Here is a 22888-nt window from a genome sequence, read left to right on the forward strand (position 1 = left end):
CCCATTCCTGCAGCCACAGCCCATCCTGTCCAAAAATTACTTGAAACAATGCTCTTTCTCAGCTACTGCTACTGTGAGAAGGCAAAGAGAGGGAATATCAAATAACCAGCTAGGTAGTAATATCCAAGTACTACCAATAAGATGGTAGTACCATCTTCTCCAAAAGGAGGGCACTTCAGAGGCCAGTGTATCTTAATGAAAAAGCCAGATTCCAACAGCATGTTTCAATGACAGAGCTGGTACCTCATCGACTGCTTTCCTTAGCTACCCCTTTATGCTAGAAACATATAACCTTATTTTTATAACCTTTCTGTTTATATAAAACTACATAAATAGGAATAGAATGAAAGCCCATTGAGGGCAGAAATTTTTTTGACTGATTCCTTCTCTCCACACCTAAGAACCTGGAACAATACTTGTGTTAGCATTAGGTCCCATACGCCAACACCACTCTCTGCCTGTCTCCGGTGGTCCAGACTTGTCACCACACCCACATCCTCCGCAAGAGCGTATGAAGGTGCCAAGGCCTCCCAAGCCCTCAGGGATGCACAGGGATACAGGAGAGGCCAGACACAGCTTCTCTGAGACAGGTTTTAAAAAGTTGGAGGGCTTAGCAGTCTCTCGAGGGTTGCAAGAAGGGCGGAGATGCTGACAATAGGTTGGAGGAGGCTAAAATCAGGTATATGAGTTAGGGAGAGGAACAATAAGGAGATCAGGCTGGAGCCTGGAGAATCCACTTTAAATTTTTCAACAGAGCAAAATAATCAAAGTGGTGCTTTTAGCGGATGTATCAGAAAAATAAAAAGTGGAAGTAAAGGAGGGGGTAGATATTAAAGGCAGAGAGATCTTTAAGTTATTTGAAAAAGAAGAGATCAGCTGGGTGCACTGGCTCACACCTGCAATCCCAGCACTTTGGGAGGCCAGGGCAGGTGAATCTCCTGAGGTCAGGAATTCAAGACCAGCCTGGCCAACATGGTGAAACTCCATACCTACTAAAAATACAAAAATTAGGGTCAGGCATGGTGACTTACGCCTGTAATCCCAGCACTTTGGGAGGCTGAGGCGGGCAGATCACCTGAGGTCAGGAATTCGAGACCAGCCTGACCAACATGGAGAAACCTCATCTCTACTAAAAACACAAAATTAGCTGTGCATGGTGGCACGTGCCTGTAATCCCAGTTACTTGGGAGGCTGAGGCAGGAGAATGGCTTGAACCTGGGAGGCGGAGGTTGCAGTGAGCCAAGATTGTGCCACTGCACTCCAGCCTGGGCAACAAGAGCAAAACTCCATCTCAAAAAAAAAAATTAGCTGGGCATGGTGGCAGGCGCCTGTAATCCCACCTACTCGAACTCCTGACCTCAAGTGATCTGCCCACCTCGGCCTCCCAAAGTGCTGGGATTACAGGAGTGAGCCACCGCATCCGGACTTGGCTCAATTGCGCACACTCTCTCTCTCTTTTTTTAAAATCTCAGCTTACCACAACCTCCACCTCCCGGGTTCAAGCGATTCTCCTGCCTCAGCCTCCCGAGTAGCTGGGATTACAGATGTGTGCCACCACACCCAGCTGCATTTTTTTTTTTTTTTTGAGAAGGAGTCTCACTCTGTCGCCCAGGCTGGAGCGCAGTGGTGCGATCTCGGCTCACTGCAAGCTCCACCTCCTGGGTTCACGCCATTCTCCTGCCTCAGCCTCCAGAGTAGCTGGGACTACAGATGCCCGCCACCATGCCCAGAGAATTTTTTGTATTTTTAGTAGAGACGGGGTTTCACCATGTTGGCCAAGCTGGTCTCTAACACCTGCCTCGGCCTCCCATAGTGCGGAGATTACAGGTGTGAGCCACTGCGTCCAGCCCGGATTTCTTTTTGAGGTAACGAAATGTTCTGGAACAAGATGAAGATGATGGTTGCATAACATTGTGAATGTACTAAATGCCACTGAATTGTATACTTTAAATGGTTAGTTTTAGGTTATGTGACTATTACTTCAAAAAAAAAATTTTTTTTGAGATGGAGTCTCTGTCAGTCAGGCTGGAGCATAGTAGCACGATCTTGGCTCACTGCAAGCTCCACCTCCCAGGTTCATGCCATTCTCCTGCCTCAGCCTCCCGAGTAGCTGGGACTACAGAAGCCCGCCACCATGCCCAGCTAATTTTTTTGTATTTTTAGTAGAGACGGGGTTTCACCGTGTTAGCCAGGATGGTCTCGATCTCCTGACCTAGTGATCCGCCCGTCTCGGCCTCCCAAAGTGCTGGGATTACAGGCTTGAGCCACCGCGCCTGGCCTATTACTTCAAATTTTTTTTTTTTTTTTTTTGAGACGGAGTCTCGCTCTGTCGCCCGGGCTGGAGTGCAGTGGCCAGATCTCAGCTCACTGCAAGCTCCGCCTCCCGGGTTTATGCCATTCTCCTGCCTCAGCCTCCCGAGTAGCTGGGACTACAGGCGCCCACCACCTCGCCCGGCTAGTTTTTTTGTATTTTTTAGTAGAGACGGGGTTTCACCGTGTTAGCCAGGATGGTCTCGATCTCTTGACCTCGTGATCCGCCCGTCTCGGCCTCCCAAAGTGCTGGGATTACAGGCTTGAGCCACCGCGCCCGGCCTACTTCAAATTTTTAAAGGGAAGAGGGGTCAGGAAAATGAATCCTAAGCTCTGTGTACACAAACAGAACATGTCATTTTAGGGTGATCGACGAGAGATAGCTATTACTCCAGACTCAAGGGCCCCCAGATGATAAATGAGATCAGCCAACTCTCACACTCTAAGGGTCCTATTTCTTTCCAGTTTATCTCATTTCTTAAAAATAAGGGTTTTGGCCAGGCACCCCTGTAATCCCAGTACTTTGGGAGGCCAAGGCAGGCGGGTCACCTGAGGTCTGGAGTTCAAGACCAGCCTGGCCAACATGGTGAAACCCCATCTCTACGAAGAATACAAAAATCAGCCGGGTGTGGTGGAGCATGCCTGTAGTCCCAGCTACTCAGGAGGCTGAGGCAGGAGAATTGCTTGAACCTGGGAAGCAGAGGTTGCAATGAGCTGAGATCACACCACTGCACTCCACCCTGGGGGACGAGCAACACTCTGTCTTAAAAAATTAAATAAATAAGTTTCTTCTGTTTTTATGTAGGGGTTTGTTTTTTTTTTGTCTAAAGACTCAGTGGGGACAGGGATAACTAGTCTATATACAGCTTTTTTATTAATCCCCCCATTTGCAGCACACTTATCTCTTCCAGCATTCATCAGTCATTTCAGAGTCCATGGTCTTTTCAAAATTTGGACAAACTGGTTCACATTTTGCAATGATGTCCCTATACAACACCCCACTCCAACCCATTCTGTTTGTTAGTATTAATTTACATGTGCCTTTACTTTCATTTTCATGGTATTTAAAAATGGAAGGGCACTCCCAAATTTACTTTGTCCCCTTTAATAATCTCTCTCCTCCTGGTCTCTTTGGTCCTCCAGACAACTGTTGATTTACTTTATGATGGATTAGTTTGCATTTTCTAGAATTTTATATGACTGACATATAAAGTTTTTGTCTCTCCCCTTTGGGTTTCTTCATGTGGCATATTTTTTTTTTGAGTTTTATCAATGATGCTTACATAAGTAGCTCATTCTTTTAGCTGAGAAGTATGCAGTTCTATGGATATGCCACTGTTTGTTTATTCATCTGTTTGAGCAACTCACACACTGAGTTGCTTCCAGTTTTTGGCTATTGCAAATAAAACTAAACAGACATCTGAATACCAAAACAAACAGAAGAAGCAGGGTTGGGGCAAAGGCATGTGCAGCCAACCATCTTGAAGTAGCAGTGTTAATAAATTTGCAAAAGAAAATTTGGTGTATTCTACTACAGTATCATAAAATTCACATTGTATTTAAGATTACAGATACCATTAGTCATCTCTACATCATCAAAAAGGACAGCCTGGTCAACACGGTGAACCCCCGTTTCTCATCATCAAAAAGGGCATAGAACCCACTTTTATCTTTTTTTCACTAAAGAATATTCATTTCTTTATAATTATTGCTAAATAAACTTCTCTTTTAAACAAGATCATAAAATATAGTAGGACTTTGCACAGTGGAAACACTAAAAAGTTGGTTTGTACACACATGAAAATAAGTTAGAATGTTCCTATGTTCTGACAGGAGAGAAAGGAAAAATATGAAAAAAAATTTTTTTAAAAAGTTAGAATGGAATTTGTCCAGTAGTTTCCAAGTCACCTGAAGCCTCTTTTGAGAAGATTAGGAAGGAGTGAGGACAGGAGTCTTGCCAAAACCACTCCAAAGCTCAAACTGAGTTGTGCTGTTTCTTCCTCTTGGCTTTGCCCAGGGCCAAGGAAAAACGCAGGAGGGCTTTCAAATATAAAACCTCGCAGAGGACCAGTGCTGATGGTGGAGCCAGGGGAAAAGAAGATAGCCCCCACCCCAGGGGCTAGACCTTCTCTTGAAAATTAATGAAATATAAAGTTACATTTAGACATCAAAAAGACTATGGGAAGCCTATCCAACTTGCAAGTATAGCTGAGCAATTTATATCCTACTTCTACTGTTACAAAACCAGTACACTCCAAATGCTGGACACGTCCTTTCAGTAGTCAAAAGAAAGCAAGCACTCCTCCCTCTTCACTTGAATAACCCAAACCATTTTACAATTTTCCTGCACTTCCACGCAAATGTAATGTAAAATGCCTTGGTCTAGCCCCTTGAGATTCTGTGTGTGTGTATATATATATATTTTTGTTGTTGTTGTTGTTGTTTTTGTTTTTGAGACGGAGTCTCTGTCGCCCAGAATTGAGTGCAGTGGCATGATCTCAGTTCACTGCAACCTTGCAACCTCTGCCTCCCAGGTTCAAGCGATTCTCCTGCCTCAGCCTCCCAAGTAGCTGCGATTATAGGCGCCCACCATCATGCCCAGCTTATTTTTATATTTGTGTAGAGACAGGGTTCACCATGTTGGCCAGGATGGTCTCAAACTCCTGACCTCAAGTGATCCGCCCACCTTGGCCTCCCAAAGTGCTGGGATTACAGGTGTGAGCCACTGTGCCTAGATTGTTTCATTACAATTATATGAAGTTCAGGTTTCTATATGAGAATTGCTAAAACTAATTCTGATATATACCATAAGCTGGGAATCATACATCTGTTAGGTTTATACCATCTTTTTTTTTTTTTGAGACAGAGTCTCACTCTGTTGCCCAGGTTGAAGTGCAGTGGTATGACCTCAGCTCACTGCAACCTCCGCCTAACGGATTCAAGTGATTCTCCTGCCTCAGCCTCCCAAGTAGCTGGGATTACAGGCACCCGCCATCACGCCCGGCTAATTTTTTGTATTTTTAGTAGAGACGGCGTTTCACTGTGTTGGCCAGGATGGTCTCGATCTCCTGATCTCAGGATCCACCCACCTCGGCCTCCCAAAGTGCTGGGATTACAGGCGTGAGTCACCGCACCCAGCCAGGTTTATACCACCTTTATTTGGAGGTCAGCTGGCTTCACGAAAAAGTACTTTGAAGAGAATGTCTTCTGTTTACAAACTGGAGCACACAGAAGTAGAGGTTTGGAGTTAAATTTTCAACTGTGCATTTATTGGCCTGGGCTTAAACACATTAAAAAGCAACACTTACTGAGAACATAACATAACCAGGCATTTCCGCTACGTGCTGTTATGTAAAGAAAAAATATAGACCTCTATCTCAAAGAGTTTATATCCTAGCTTATAACTAATTGGCAAACATTGTAAGTACACACCAAGAAACAAGCATAGTGGTACAGAGGCAAGAGTGACAGACTGGGGATCTGGGAGGGAGTCACGTAAACAAGGAGAGCGTCAGTCCTCTATTTCCAGGTTGATGGATGGTGGTACTAACAATTAAGATAGAGAATCCAGGAAACCAAGCTTGATGGCATTAGAAAGATTTCTTGTAAAAAGAGGTAAGGTTATCTACAGACTTCTGGAAAGGATGGCGACAGAATTAAAGAGACTGTTATCGGCCTAAAATAAGGAATAAAAGACATGAGAGCAGGTAGAGCTGACCAGGAAAAGAAACTGCTAGTCAAAGAGAACAACTTTTCCAGATAGAGACCACACTTTCTTCACAATTATAAGAACAGCTGTTTTCCTGTTAAAATCTCCAAACAAACCTCTTGCTCATCCTGCCCGTATTTTTCTCTATTTATGGTCAATAACATGGTCACTACTGTGAAATCATTCATGGTTTTTTTTGAGATGGAGTCTTGCTCTGTCGCCCAGGCTGGAGTGCAGTGGTGCCACCTTGGCTCACTGCAAGCTCCGCCTCCCAGGTTCACGCCATTCTCCTGCCTCAGCCTCCCGAGTAGCTGGGACTATAGGCGTCTGCCACCACGCCCGGCCAATTTTTTGTATTTTTAGTAGAGACGGGGTTTCACTGTGTTAGCCAGACGGTCTCAATCACCTGACCTCGTGATCCGCTCGCCTCGGCCTCTCAAAGTGCTGGGATTACCAGCGTGAGCCACCACGCCTGGTCTGTTTTTGTTTTTCTGAGACAGAGTCTCGCTCTGTTGCCGAGGCTGGAGTGCAGTGGTGCGATCTCAGCTCACTGCAATCTCCGCTTCCCAGGTTCAAGCGATTATCGTGCCTCGGCCTCCCAAGTAGCTGGAACTACAGGCATGCACCACCATGCCCAGCTAATTTCTGTATTTTTAGTAGAGATGGGGTTTCATCATGTTGGCTAGGCTGGTCTTGAACTCCTGACCTCAGGTGATCCGTCTGCCTTGCCACCCAAAGTACTGGGAATACAGGCGTGAGCCACTGTGCCCGGTGGAAATTATTAATGTTTATAAAGATTTGTGATAGAAAAGGAACTTCATGTTTTGACAGTTCATGTCAGTTTAAGAAATAAAGTAGGGCAGATACATTTCGGGAGGAGCAAAATGCTCCTCATTCTGCACCTTTTTCAAATCTTTCCTATAATTCTTCCCTCTTCGGGGAAGACAAATCTAATCCTTCAAATTTTCCTACAGCGGCAAGGGCAAAGAAAAAGTAAAAAATAAATAAATAAATAAATAAATAATTAGATTGGAGCAAGGCAAAATTTAAGTACGGAGGTATCTCAAGAAGAAGAACCCCCAAAACAAGTGAACACTAAGTAGTGCTATTAATATAGGCATAAGATCAAACATTGTAGTCAACCACAAATACAGGTACAGACAAGCTATTATTTCCCTGTATCTTTTTCCTGGCTCCAATTCAAAGTTCATTTTGTGTTATTTTTGCTTTTCTTTCGGTGGGCCCCAGGAGAAGGGAACCAGAGGCTCTAGGGGAAGGTAAAATAATCCAAAGTATATGACCCAATATCATATGTACACTCAGAGGCACCAGTCAGCAATATATTGCCCAAAACCATCCTCAATGTGTAGCCTCCTACCCTATGATTCAAGACATACAACCCTGAGAATGTGTTTTAAGGAACCAAGACAAGAAATATTCCCATCCCTCCGCTTTTGCCCCACTTCTACTATGACCAAGCAAAATCGGTTTGAACATTCATGTTCCAGGCACTTTATCTGCATTATCATCACATTTAATGTTGTGAAGGAGGTGTTATCATTATTTTACAGATGAGGAAATTCAAGCATAGAGATGCTGAGGGACTTATCTGAGATGATATTATATTAAATGGAAAAAATGGGACTGGAACCCAATCATCTGACAACTAGCCCAGACTCTGGACAAGGCCCATCAGACACAAAAGTCATATCCATAAAGACATTCACAACAATGTAACCAGTCCCCCAACAACTGTAATACATAGGTACTCACTTAAATGCCCAACAGAGAAAGATTAAGCAAATTACGGTTCAAAAACAAGATGGCATGCTACACAGCCATTTAAAGTATTTGTGAGAACAAAGTAAAAACGGGGAAATGTTTGAAATATACATGAAAAAAACAGAATGCATAAAATACATGTACCTACTGATTATTATAATGCAATGTCTACCAGGACAGAGATTTTTATCTGTTTTGTTCAGTTATTTTTCCTGTTATGTGCCTGGCATAGGAACATAACAGGAAGCATAGTAGGTTCTCAATAAATATCCAATATTGGTTGAATGAATTGCTGAACAGTAATGCTACGTATGAATATGGACAAGAACTGAAGGATGATAAGTAAGGAAGAAAACTTATCTCAGGTTAATGAAAACATGAATGATACTATTTTCTTAAATATTATAGTAACATCTTGACAAAAAAATTTTATAAACTCAAGATTAAAATATAAATGTCAAAAAAAAATAACAAACACAAATACCGTATCATCCCTTGATTACACATGACTTCCATGGTTCCTGAGGTAGAGAGAAAGCAAACAAAAAGACTAGAATGAAAGCTGGCCTTGAATCTGATAAAGAGCTTCTTTTCTGGAAGCTGATGAGCATGTTTTGTATGGTATCAGGTACACAGCGATGACAATAACCTTTCTAAGCTGGCAAGACAAGGACAACTTTGCACCATTTTTATTTAGGCCATTCTCAATGTCACTCTGGACATTTCTCATTGCCTTTAAAAAATGAATTTACACATCAGTAAACACACCTCAGACTTCCAGACTAAAACACTGTGAAATATGTTAACGAACCTATTAACGGCCAGCTATTTGAAATGCAGGAATTTAACCTAAGTTCTACTTAGATAGAGGTATGCGAAGAGCTCACATCAGATCACAAAAATAGAAATCAGAGGGCCGCTCAGCACACAAACATTCAGTGTAACCAGGCCCAGCTTGAAGATACTTTCCCATGAGTAGTAGCAACAATAACAACAACAACAACAAAAACGATTATTGGTCAATTAATGACTGTAAGTAAATAAAAATAGAATGATTTTAAAATTCAGCTATATCAGAATAAAAGAAAATCGATTTAATAATTAAAGTTTTCACCAGATACTTGTTATCTTTTAACTTGGCATTATGTAAGTAGTTAGTATCAATTAAGAAAATGGCTAAAATAAGGTACTTTGTTGTTATGAACACCAATTGATCATGTTACAAGTGAAAAGGGCAAAAAAGCCAGGTTGTTTTGAACACAGGACTATACAGACTTTGGCACTTAAGAGTCAGAAGCCCTGACAACTCATTACTATTCATCCACAAAGGGGAAAAATTGTCCACAGCAGAATCTTAGATTTTCCAGTCACATTTTGCTAAAGAGCAAACACTAGATTTTAAAACAAATTCACAAAAGAGTATGGCAGAATAGAGTGTTCTAGGAAATATCTTCACAGCTTTGCTGCAGTTGATACAGCAATTCATAAAGCAAGAAGAAATGCAGTAAAAACACTTGTAATAATTGGCATATTCCTCCAATCGTATCTGGGAAACAGGCTTAAAAAGTGAGCAACAGGGCCAGGCGCAGTGGCTCGCACCTGTAATCCCAGCACGTTCGTTGGGAGGCCAAGGCAGGTGGATCACGAAGTCAGGAGATCAAGACCATCCTGGCTAACAAGGTGAAATCCCATCTCTACTAAAAATACAAAAAAATTTAGCTGGGCATGGTGGCGGGCCGCCGGTAGTCCTAGCTACTCAGGTGGCCACAGGAGAATGGCGTGAACCCAGTAGGCAGAGCTTGCAGTGAGCCGAGATCACGCCACTGCACTCCAGCCTGGGGGACAGAGCAAGAGTCCGTCTCAGCTAAAAAAAAAAAAAAAAAAAAAAAAAGTGAGCAATATAGTTCACTATGCCACACATGCGCTGAATAAGTTTTAAAAACCTATTTAAATACCTATTTAAAATCCTAGGCCGGGTGCGGTGGCTCACGCCTGTAACCCCAGCACTTTGGGAGGCTGAAGTCGGTAGATCGTCTGAACTCTGGAGTTTGAGACCAGCCTGGGCAACATGGCGAAACCCCGTCTCTACCAAAAATACAAAAAAAGAAAAAGAAAAAAAAAATTAGCCAGGCATGTAGTGCGCACCTGTGGTCCCAGCTATTTGGGAGGCTGAGGTAGGAGGACTGTTTGAGCCTGGGAGGTGGAGGTTGCAGTGAGCCAACATCGTGCCACTGTACTCCAACCTGAGTGCCAGAGTGAGATGCTGTCTCAAAAAACAAACAAACAAAATCCTATAAAAACCTATTCCTATAGGTTACAAAACCTATTCCTTTCCTCCAACAGTAAAGATGCTTGAGGCTACAATCATAATCCTCCTTTCTACCTATACATCTCTGACCCTCATTCCAGCCCAGAAGATAACCCTCCCAATCCCATGCCCATTGCCCTATGGAGCAAGGACTTCTGTAACCTGCATTGTCCTTCTACACCACCTTCAAGGTCCTCTGGCCTCAACACAAAGCTCAGGTAGCTCACTACACCTCCTGGACTAGATCTAGTTCAAAGTGGCCTACTTCTTTCCCCTCCTGAAGCAATGGGGTGGGTCCCTGAACAATATGCACTTCTCCTGCCCATACCCTTAACATGATGCTAAGATGAGGGCACAAGGAGAAAGAGACTCTTGACCCATCACAAACCAAAGCCAGCTCCACAGTCATGATCCTGCCTGGGCTTTGTCTGGGGCTCTACCAAGGCTGAGCTGCTTCCTGAGCAGCTTGTCAGCAAATATCTCAAGAGTTCCATGGAATGGTAATTAAAAGGACTCACTGAATAACTGAAAAAAATTATTGGCTAACTACTGTACATTTTGTAATAAAAATGCTTATGGTTACAAGAAGGACCTCTTTCATCTATAAAGACAATAAAATAATCTTTGTATAAGTCTCCTATAAAAATATAGTGTAGAAAAAGGTAACTTTGTTTTCTTTAAAGACTCATACATGATCACTAAAAATACTTATTCCCCAGAGATCCCCTCCTCCTACAACACAACACCTCACTTGGCAATCATTTAATCTCATTTGACTATTCCATTTGTTATTTGTGTAGGATAGTTCATTCTCAAATAATGCTTCTGTTTTGCCACTATTTGAATACCAAGTTTCCCTACCTCAGTTACAGATAAGTATTTTCTCTGTTCTCTATCCTGAGCCCTTGATCTGATTTTCTGGGCACCTTCCTCTCTCAATAATGACTTTATTCATAGACTGGTCCCAGAACACATACAGGAAGTTACCCTCTGACACCAGGGCCCTCATTAAACTAGAAATCCAGTGTCCCAGACAATTGTGATTTTTTTTTCTTTTTTTTGAGACGGAGTCTTGCTGTGTTGCCCAAGCTGGAGTGCAGTGGCACGATCTCAGCTCACTGCAAGCCCCGCCTCCCGGGTTCACGCCATTCTCCTGCCTCAGCTTCCCGAGTAGCTGGGACTACATACAAGTGCCTGCCACCACGCTTAGCTAATTTTTTGTATTTTTAGTAGAGATGGGGTTTCACTGTGTTAGCCAGGGCTCTCCTGACCTCGTGATCCACCCGCCTTGGCCTCCCAAAGTACTGGGATTACAGGCGTGAGCCACCGAGACCGGCTGAAATTGTGATTTTTCTACTTAAGACACTTTACCCAGCGAACTCAGGAGGCTGAGGCAGGAGGATCACTTGAGGCCAGGAGTTTGAGATCAGCCTGGGCAACATAGTGAGATTCTGTATCTTTAAAAAAAAATTTTTTTTGCAGCTTTTTGAGTCCACTTAAAAATTTTTTCTTTATTTTTTGAGATGGAGTCTCACTCTGTCACCCAGGGTAGAGTGCAGTGGTGTGATCTCGCTTCACTGCAACCTCCGCCTCCCTGGGTTCACACCATTCTCCTGCCTCAGCCTCCCAAGTAGCTGGGACCACAGGGCGTGTCACCACACCCGGCTAATTTTTTGTGTTTTTAGTAGAGACGGGGTTTCACCGTGTTAGCCAGGATGATCTTGATCTCCTGATCTCGTGATCCACCCGCCTTGGCCTCCCTAAGTGTTAGGATTACAGGCGTAAGCCACCACGCCCGGTCAAAATAAATATTTTGTTTTTGTTTTTTTTTGAGACGGAGTCTCGCTCTGCCGTCCAGGCTGGAATGCAGTGGCCGGATCTCAGCTCACTGCAAGCTCCGCCTCCTGGGTTTACGCCATTCTCCTGCCTCAGCCTCCCGAGTAGCTGGGACTACAGGCCCAGGTCGCCTGGCTAGTTTTTTGTATTTTTTAGTAGAGACGGGGTTTCACCGTGTTAGCCAGGATGGTCTCGATCTTCTGATCTTGTGATCCGCCCGTCTCGAACTCCCAAAGTGCTAGGATTACAGGCTTGAGCCACTGCGCCCGGCCAATTTTTTGTTAATTAGCTGTAGGCACCTATAGCCCCAGTTATTTGGAAGGCTGAGAAGGGAGGATAGCTTGAACCCAGGAGTTTGAGGGTGCAGTGAGCTGTGATCATGCTACTGCACTCCAGCTGTGAGATAGGGCAAGAGCTCATTTCTAAAAATTTTTTTAAAAATAATTTTTAAAAAGAGACTTCAAATCCCAAATGGCAGTGAAAGGCTTAACTTTATGATATACTATCAATCATCCACATGCAACTGCCTGGACACAACAAAATGAGTACACAGACATGAGAATCAAGTAAAAAATTTAAGCTACTCCTCAAACTTGGATAGTTTTTACTCATAGACTAGAATTTGTAGGACTATAATTTTCAATTACATACACACATAACATCATCTACAAGCCACAGAACCAAAATTATGTGAAAAAATTTGAATATTTCAATATGTCACAGAATTGTGCAATCAGCACTACGAGCAATGGGACATCAGCAGTAATCTGGGTGACTATCACTATTGATCACACTTTCAGAGACATGTGCAACAAGAGAACCAGAGTAGCCGGAACACCATTGGGTAAACTAAGCACTTAAATTATTCCCTCTCATCCTCAAAAAATATTAATTACAAAAATAAAAACAGGCCAGGAGTGGTGGCTCATGCTTGTAAAGGAATTTGGGAGGCTGAGGTGGGAAGACGGCTTGAGGCCAGGAGTTTAAGACCTAGGCAACATAGCAAGACCCCATCTCTACCAAAAAAAATTTTTTGTTGTTGTTTTGAGATAAGGTCTTGCTGTATAGCCCAGGCTGGAGTACAGTGGGGCAATCTCAGCTCACTGCAACCTCTGCTCCCAGGCCCAAATGATCCTCCCACCTCAGCCTCCTGAATAGCTGGGACTACAGGCACATGCTACCATGCTCAGCTAATTTTTGTACTTAAAATATAATTTTAAAAATAAAAACAATGCTAGTTTGTATCTGGCCTCAAAGAAAAAAAAACTGTATATGATTCCTTCTCCTTTACTCTTGACCAAGCTGCTTTTCTGTCCAGTTTCTTTGGTCAGGTTCCTGAACCACTTAAAACACCAGAGTTCCTTTATGTGTAGTCAAGCCAACCAAAAGAGCCACAACCTTTTTTTGCCCAGCCCCAGAAAGTAAATGGTGTTAACATGTTTTTCAGTGAAGTGTAGAAGGGAAAAAACAAACTCTGTCTTCTACCGACATCTAAATTTTTGTGGATTATTTTCCTCTTTGATCCATTTTCTCTTTAACCCTTTCATACTGTTTCAGCTCTCTTCTTTCTCTTATTTATTCCTTCATCTCTGTTCCAAGTTCTTTTTGCTCTTACTCTTCTCAGTCTTAAAGGCCAGATCAATACCCTTTCACTTCATTTCCAATAGGAAAGAAAATATATCAGGGACTAGGAAATCTAACTCACACCAATAGCAGCAGCTGCTACTATCATCAACAATAAACAAAATCAACAAGTATCCAAGCAATTATTCAATACCTACTGTAGATGAAACTGTGTGACAAGAATGATGGAGGAGATAAGGTACAAGAGAGTTACTGCTCTCCAAGAACTGACAATCTAGTTGGAGAGATCATGCCAAAATGTGTGAACAGGTAAAACATAAAGCAGTCAGAAGACTGCAGTACATAATCTAAAAAAATAAACGAGCTGTATTGTTTGGACACAAAGGCAGGCATGGCCACTGTGCTCTAGGGGCTCTCAAGGAAACTGACTCAGAGAAAGCACGAGCTAGACTCTGAGGACCCCTAAGGGCAGTAAGAGATGAGGTGGTGAAGGGAAAGCTTTCCAGGAGGCTGACCATGTATAAGAAGGAAGAATATAAAACAGTAAATTTTATGTTACATATATTTTACCACAATTAAAAAAAAAAAAAAAAAAGGAAGGAAGGAAGGGAGGGAGGGAGGGAGGGAGGGACAGGTGCTTGGGCCCCTCAGCTGTCTCTAGCAAGGCAGAAAAAGCCAATACAGAGGGCTTGACAATCTGAGAATTCCTGTGTATAGACAGGAACATCCTTGTGAACTTGGTCAACTGACACTGTCCAGAGCATAGTCACACACTACATAATTCCTAATATTATTTTTTCTAACCTAACATTATGAACATATCCTTTTCTTATTTTAAATACCAACATTGTATATAACCTGACAGCATGACTAAAGCAAAATAAACTATTGATCAACAAGAGAGAGGTGTGCATGGTGAGGAAGAAAAACCCGATTATTGTTTTCTATCAGGGAAATGCCCTCTGGAGGCAGGGGTTCAGCAGCTTTGCTATAGCCATAGTGCAGAAATCCCACACCCAGAGGATCCATAGGTCCCCATTCTTCAGAGTTTTCTGCTCAGCACAAGAGAGAAGTCTACAATCACTTCTAGAAATGAATCACAAATAAAAAAAAAACCTTAGCTTTCAGCTTCCAGCCAGTTGCTAATAAAGACCTGAGTATCTAAATCCAAGATATTAACCTTTGCCAACCATCTGGGGGAAAAAAAATCCCTAAACTAGTAGATAAAGCAAATTTTATAGAAATCATACAAGGCACACCTTAGTTACTTCTGTTTAAGTACCAATAAAATTTATTTGGTTGACATCATGCCAAGGTGCCCTTCTGACCCCAAATTTAATCAGAAACAAAATTCATATAAGAATTCATGAAAAAAGATTAGCAAAAACACTAAAGTAAGAGAAATATTTCCAATTTCCCATAATGGCCAGTGTTAGAGAAGGAAACATGCTTGCTGGGAAACTGTCAAAATGATCATAAAAAATATAAATAATGAGGATAATAACTGGCCTAAGGTGCAAGACATCCAAAGGTATGTTTTAGCTTACGTGTTAAAAAATAAAATGCTTGCTGGAATAATCAACTTTGTTCATTCTTTATAATTCCCATACTAACACCCCCTATATCAATGAAATACAAGCTATAAGAAAAAAATATTAAAATCAGTACATGAAACAAATGAGCTCATTAGCCCAAAGGCAATGATTATTCAGGGCAAACCAGAGGGATCTGGATACTCTCCAGACATTTATCAGTCACTCAGTCATACAGAAGATGGTGATTCTGATGCTTATTGTATCAACCTCATAAAATTCTTGAAAACTCACTTCCTGAAACAAGTGCAAAGTTGTGCAATTCTGCTACTACACATTTCTGGTATGGTACATCTTTCTTGAATCTGTCCCACCCCTCCTTTCTAATTCTTACTAATTTGGGAATCTGAGGACCTTAGATATGCATATATTAGAAAACAAAGCAAATGTAACAAAATGTCCAAATGATGTTGACATACATTTGGTTTCAAGCTACAAGGCCATTCAATTAGTCTGGAGGAGACATTAATTAACAACAGCTCATCCTTAGATTTAACTGGAGGGGGATTACACTGGAGTTTACAACACTGCTCACCTTTAGGACAGAAGCTAAGCTGGTCATGTGCTCATTGAGGGCACCCTCAGATTCCTTGTAGGTCAAGCAAGTGAACTGGTACTCCTCGGGATCAAAGGCATCAGCCCCCTGCTGCTCCACATCGCTGGCTACTCCCACGTAATAGTCCTCTATGTCCCCAGGGTCTTCATCCTCTTCTTCTTCCTCTTCCTCACAATTTGGGTCATAGTCCTCTTCATTGCTGTCAGACCCCTGGCTATTCATGTCCACTGACATCTTAGCATCCAGCCAAGTTGCAGATCAGGAAAGCAGTTGCTTTTTCCCCCTCCCCCCAAAACTACCGATTTCTCAAATGCATTAGTATTTTTGTCTTCTAAGGGAGGAAAAAAAAAAAAAAGTGTTACTTTTTCCCCACGACAAGTAGTAACAGAAACAGTTCAAGAATCAAAATGGGACAGTCCTGGCCCTAATCTCACTATAGCCTATTACAACTCTGGTATCACATGGGGAATCTCACCATCATCCCCCTGGCCCAGGCCTATCAAAGGGAAATCCTTCCCTGGAGAGACAGAAGCAGCTGATAAATGGTAACTTCACATGAAAGGCCTGGCATGACAGGGCAAGGCCATCTGCTCCATGTCAGAAAGTCAAATTCCAATGAACTTGTTATTCTTCCCAAAGTCCTTAAGGGAGAAGCACATCCCCATAGCTGGCCGCCCAGAGGGGAGGTGACATAAAGGTTTAACTACCAAAGTTTAAAATTTTGCTTATCATGCCTCCATTAGTATTGATACAGACAGTACATAAATAGGAACACGTCCCGCTATAATATGTAGAAAAAGAAGACCACTGTTTCACAGACATTACTCTTAGATGTCTGAAAGACAGGTGCATAGTTGGTAAAGAAAGAAAAACAACAACAAAAAAACCACATAGGTCTTCAACATCCTCCTCTACTCCGCAAAGCTGACTGAATTTTCAGGTTTAAGGAGTTCTACTGGCCGGGTGTGGTGGTTCATGCCTGTAATCCCAGCAATGTGGAAGGCCGAGGCAGGTGGATCACTTGAGGTCAGGAGTTCAAGACCAGCCTGGCCAACATGGCGAAACCCCATCTCTATTAAAAATACAAAATTAGCCAGGCGTGGTGGCATGCACTTGTAATCCCAGCTACTTGGGAAGCTGAGGCAGGAGAATCACTTGAACCGGGAGGCAGAGTTTATAGTGAGCCAAGATTGCACCACTGCACTCCAGCCTGGATGACAGGAGTGAAACTCCATCAGCCAGGTGTGGTGGCTCATGCCTGTAATCCCAGCACTTTGAGAGGCCGAGATGGGTGGATCACTGAGGTCAGGAGTTCCAGCAGCCTGGCCAATGTGGTGAAACCCTGTCTCCACTAAAAATACAAAAAAATTAAGTGGACATGGTGACAGGCACCTGTAACCCCAGCTACTCGGGAGGCTAAGGCAGGAGAAACGCTTGAATCCAGGAAGCGGAGGTTACGGTGAGCTGAGATTGCACCACTGCACTCCAGCCTGGGCAATAAAAGCGAAACTCCGTCTCACACATACACACACACACACACACACAAAAAGGGAAACTCCATCTCAAAAAAGAAAAGCTGCAGACAGTAAAACGTTACTCAATTACATATAAACAAAAAGAGAATACTAGTTGAGAAAGCGAAACAGTCACAAATCCTAACTTCAACTCACAGAAGATTGTGGCAAACACCCATTAACTTTTCTACACAACTACTATCTCATCTGATGAGCTGTAAGGAACAATCTCAACTAGTGATTTAAATCTAAAACTAGGCCAGGTGCGGTGGCTCACGCCTATAATCCCAGCACTTTCGGAAGCCGAGGCGGGCAGATCACGAGGTCAGGAGATCAAAGACCATCATGGCCAACGTGGTGAAACCCCATCTCTACTAAAAATACAAAAATTAGCTATACATGGTGACACGTGCATGTAATCCCCAGCTACTTGGGAGGCCGAGGCAGGAGAATCACTTGAACGAGGGAGTCGGAGATTGCAGTGAGCCGAGATCCTGCCACTGTACTGCAGCCTGGCAACAGAGCGAGACTCCATCTCAAAAAACAAAAAAAATCTAAAACTAATAGAAGCTTAAAGTGCAAGAGCATTTGGATTTAATAGTATGTAAACAATTTATTTAAATAAATCTTGATTAAATACAAAAGCAAATATAAAGTCTACTTGAAGTAGGTAATCTGTCCGAAAAAAACAACGAACCATAATCTAAAACAAAGACTGAGGGCCAGGTGTGGTGGCTCACAAGTATAATCTCAGAATTTTGGGAGGCTGAGATGAGAGGATCCCTTGAGGCCAGGAGGTCAAGACCCACCTGAACAACCTAGTGAGACCATGTCTCTACAACACATTAAAAAAAAAAAAATCCCAGCACTTTGGGAGACCGAGGTGGCCAGATCACCAGGAGATTGAGACCAGCCTAGCCAATATGGTGAAATCTCATCGCTACTAAAAGTACAAAAATTAGGCTGGGTGCGGTGGCTTATGCCTGTAATCCCAGCACTTTGGGAGGCCGAGGCAGGCAGATCACAAGGTCAGGAGATCGAGACCATCCTGGCTAACATGTGAAACTCCCATCTCTACTAAAAATACCAAAATTAGCTGGGCATGGTGGCATGCGCCTGTAATCCCAGCTACTCAGGAGGCTGAGGCAGGAGAACTGCTTGAACTTGGGAGGTGGAGGTTGCAGTGAGCTGAGATTGCACCACTGCACTCCAGCCTGGGCAACAGAGCGAGACTCAATCTGAAAAAATAAAAAAATAAAAAATAAATTAGCTGGGCATGGTGGTGCACACTTGCAATCCCAGCTACTTGGGAGACTGAGGCAGGAGAATCACTTGAACCAGGGAGGCGGAGGTTGCAGTGAACCAAGATCGTGCCACTGCACTCCAGCCTGGGCAACAGAGTGAGACACTGTCGCAAAAAAAATAAAAATAAACAAATAAATAAAATAAAATAAAATAAGACAGACATAGTGGTCATGCGTCTGTAGTCCTGGCTACATGGAAGATCTGCTTAGGCCTGGAAGGTCAAGGCTGCAGTGAGATCATTCCACTGCACTCCAACTTAGGCAACAGAGATTCTGTCTCCAAAAATAATAATAATAATTCAAGTAAATGCTCTTCTACTTAAAAAGAAAAAAAAAAGGCCCACGTACAGTGGCTCACGTCTGTATCAGTGGCTCACATCTGTATTATAATCCCCACACTTAGGGAGGCTGAGGCTGGAGGATCATTCAAAACCAGGAGTTCCAAACCAGTCTGGGCAACATAGCAAGACCCATGTCTACCAAAAGGAAAAAGAATTGGTAACCAGTCTAAAACACTATGGAGTCCTGAGATATGGTATCACTCTGACACCCAGTCTGGGATATAAAAACATGATCATAGCCCACTGTAGCTTCCAACTCATGGGCTCAAGAGATCCTCCTGCCTCAGCCTCCTGAGTAGCTGGGACTACAGGCATATGCCACCCCCATACCTAATTTTATTTTTTGTAGAAACAGGGTTTTACTACGTTACTCAGGCTGGTTTCAAACTCCTGGCCTCAAGCGATCCTCCTGCCTTGGCCTTACAAAACGCTGGGATTACAAGCAAGAGCCACTGTGCCCAGCATAGAGTCACATTTTTATGTAATAAAAATATCGGCCAGGCACAGTGGCTCACACTTGTTTTTTTTTTTTTTTTTTTTTTTTTTGAGGCAGAGTCTTGCTCTGTCGCCCAGGCTGGAGTGCAGTGGCACTATCTCGGCTCACTGCAAGCTCCGCCTCCTGGGTTCACGCCATTCTCCTGCCTCAGCCTCCCGAGTAGCAGGGACTACAGGCGCCTGCCACCACGCCCGGCTAATTTTTTTGTATTTTTAGTAGAGATGGGGTTTCACCATGTTAGCCAGGATGGTCTCGATCTCCTGACCTCGTGATCCACCCATCTCGGCCTCCCAAAGTGCTGGGATTACAGGCTTGAGCCACCGCGCCCGGCCGCCGGCTCACACTTGTAATCCCAGCACTTTGGGAGGCTGAGGCGGGCGGATTACCTAAGGTCAGGGGTTTGAGGCCAGTCTGACCAACATGGAGAAACCCAGTCTCCACCAAAAACACAAAATTAGCTGGGCATCGTAGCACATGTCTGTAATCCCAGCTACTCAGGAGGCAGAGGCAGGAGAATTGCTTGAACCCCAGAGGTGGAGGCTGCAGTGAGCCAAGATTGCATCATTACACTCCCGCCTGGGCAACACGAGGGAAACTCCAGTAAAAAAAAAAAAAAAATCAGTATATCTAAGTTGATATGTTAACTATAAATGCTCCCATTTCTAAAAATTAAAAAAAAAACAAAAACGGCCCTATTCATTACGGGGCAATAAAAATAATGTTTGCAGTCTGACCTTTTTTTTTTTTTTTTTTTTTTTTTTTGAGAAGTCTCGCTCTGTCACCCAGGCTGGAGTGCAGTGGTGCAATCTCAGCTCACTGCAACCTCTGCCTTCCGGGTTCAAGCAATCCTCCTGCCTCAGTCTCCGAGTAGCTGGGACTACAGGTGCATGCCACAACGCCCAGCTAATTTTTTTGTATTTTTATTAGAGATGGGGTTTCACCATGTTGGTCAGGCTGGTCTCGAACTCCTGACCTCATGATCCACCCGCCTCAGCTTCCCAAAGTGCTGGGGTTACAGGCATGAGCCACCATGCCTAGCTAGCAGTTTGACTTTTAACAAACTCTTCTGCATGGTAGAGCCACCTAATCACAACTAAACTATGGTGTTTTTTCTTTAGGAGAAAAAGTTAATCTTTAAATTAAAGATACCTGTAATTCTTGGCGATCTCTCAGGCAGATGTCACCCAAGTATTCTACGTAATATGATTTCCATCTAAAATGAAAAGAATTACATTTTTAAAACTGGCATACTGCTTTTGTAAGTTTATTTTTTTTTAAAGCAAAGGTATTTTAAAGGATAAGTAACAAGGGACCGTAACTATTAAATTAATTATCTTCTTTTAAGTGCCAACAAAAATCCATGTCATAATTACACTGACAAGAGTTACATGACCTTCTAAAAAAACAAAGTATTCAGCTAGGCATGGTGGCTCATGCCTGTAATCCCAGCACGTTGGGAGGCCAAGGCAGGTGGATCACCAGAGGTCAAGAGTTCAAGACCAGCCTGGCCAACATGGCGAAACCCCATCTCTACTAAAAATACGAAAATTAGCTGGGCATGGTGGCGGGCACCTGTAATCCCAGCTACTCGGAAGGCTGAGGCAGGAGAATCACTCGAACCAGGGAGGCAGAGGTTGCAGTGAGGTGAGACTGCGCCACTGTACTCCAGTCTGGGTGACAAGAGACTTTGTCTCAAAAAAAAAAAAAAAAAGTATTCTAAGTAAACAGGTAGCAATAATTTAACCTCAATTCTCTCTCTCAGTTTGGAAGACTGTTTATTTTTTCTTTTGAGACAGTGTCTCCCCTCTGTCACCCAGGTTGGAGTGCAGTGTTGCAACCTCAGCTCACTGTAATCTCCACCTCACCCAGCTGAAAGGCCGCTTCTTCACTCCAATACTTCTGTCCTTCAGATTCTCTACAGCAACTACCACAATTTCAATCCTAAATGTTATGTAGATGTTGACAAAGCAAATTGTAACTGACTTAAAATTTAATTTTTACTATAAAATCACCTCCACTGTGGTAATCTAACACAGAATAATGCTAATATTTCAGATCTCACTTTACTTAAGCTGTTGTGGCTCATTTATGTCACATTACTCATAAATGTTATGGTGGTACATGCTTGTAGTCCCAGCTACTTGGGAGGCTGAGGTGGGAGGATCTTGAGCACAGGAGGCTGAGGCTGCAGTGAGCCATGATCACGCCACTGCACTTCAGTCTAGGCAACAGAGTGAGACCCTGTCTTCAAAAACAAAAAAAGTTCCAGGACCAGGTGTGGTGGCTCACGCCAGTAATTCCAGCACTTTGGTTTGGGAGGCCAAGGTGGGTAGATGGCTTTAGCTCAGGAGTTCAAGACCAGGCTGGGCAACATGGTGAAATCTCACCGTTACAAAAAACACAGAAATTAGCCAGGAATGGTGGCGCATACCTGTAATTCCAGCTACTCTGGAGGCTAAGGCAGGAGAATTGCTTGATCTGGGAGATGGAGACTGCAGTGAACCAAAACTGTGCCACTGCACTCCAGCCTGGGCAACAGAGCGAGACTCCGTGTCAAAAAAAAAAAAGAAATTGCCCACAGACTTCTTACCAACCAAATATTTAGGTGGGGAAAACTCCACACTCCTCCAAAAAAAAATAAGAATGCCATTTCATACTAGGTATTCTAGGTACAGATTTAAATGAAAATTTAATTTTTAATCATCTCAAAATTAAATATCCAAATTCTACTTGAAAAAGTGGGCCGGGCACAGTGGTTCACAACTGTGATCCCAGCACTTTGGGAAGCTGAGGTGGGCAGATCACAAGGGCAGGAGTTGGAGACCAGACTGACCAACACAGTGAAATCCTGTCTGTACTAAAAATACAAAAATTAGCTGGGCGTGGTAGCATGCGCCTGTAGTCCCAGCTACTCAGGAGGCTGAGGCAGGAGAACCGCTTGAACCCAGAAGGTGGAGGTTGCAGTGAGCCGAGATCACACCACTGCACTCCAGCCTGGGCGACAGAGCAAGACTCCGTCTAAAAATAAAAAATAAAAAATAAATAAATAAAAAGTGATCTTGTCCTGACAGTATTTTATTTTATTTTTTTTTTGGAGACAGAGTCTTGCTCTATTGCACAGGCTGGAGTGCAATGGCACAATCTCGGCTCACTGCAAGCTCCACCTCCCAGGTTCACATCATTCTCCTGCCTCAGCCTCCCAAGTAGCTGGGACGACAGGCACCCACCACCACGCCCGACTAATTTTTTGTATTTTTAGTAGAGATGGGGTTTCACCGTGTTAGCCAGGATGGTCTCGATCTCCTGACCTCGTGATCCACCCACCTTGGCCTCCCAAAGTGCTGGGATGACAGGCGTGTACCACCGCGCCCGGCCAACAGTATGTATTTCTTTAGTAACATAACTGACAGTAACATTTTTATTTCCTTCGAAACTTAAATATTATCCCCACATCCCAGACAGAAATGGCATAATAGACATTATTTTTGGAGTTCAAGACCAACCTGGGCAACACTGCCAAATGCTGTCTCTACCAAAAAGTCTTAAAAATTAGTAG

The 22888-nt window shown here is 43.2% G+C and overlaps 1 protein-coding gene across 7 annotated transcripts in view; it reads right to left on the bottom strand.

Moving 5' to 3' along the window:
- ARIH2 (ariadne RBR E3 ubiquitin protein ligase 2) overlaps positions 1 to 22888 on the bottom strand; it is a 69883-nt gene that overhangs the window by 44857 nt on the left and 2138 nt on the right. For 2 of the 7 annotated variants that reach the window (XM_073010222.1, XM_073010223.1), the window contains exons 2-3: positions 20482 to 20545; positions 15657 to 16008 (exon numbers count right to left, since the gene is read on the bottom strand). The exons of 3 other annotated variants lie outside the window; for them this stretch is intronic. In XM_073010222.1, coding sequence (XP_072866323.1) covers positions 15657 to 15911 — 255 coding nt within the window. In that variant the 5' untranslated portion in view covers positions 15912 to 16008; positions 20482 to 20545. The remainder of the gene's footprint in view (positions 1 to 15656; positions 16009 to 20481; positions 20546 to 22888) is intronic. 2 more of the 7 variants (XM_073010229.1, XM_073010224.1) reach the window with 1 other exon arrangement.

This window comes from Chlorocebus sabaeus, chromosome 22, assembly GCF_047675955.1.
Source record: "Chlorocebus sabaeus isolate Y175 chromosome 22, mChlSab1.0.hap1, whole genome shotgun sequence".
NCBI lineage: Eukaryota > Metazoa > Chordata > Mammalia > Primates > Cercopithecidae > Chlorocebus > Chlorocebus sabaeus.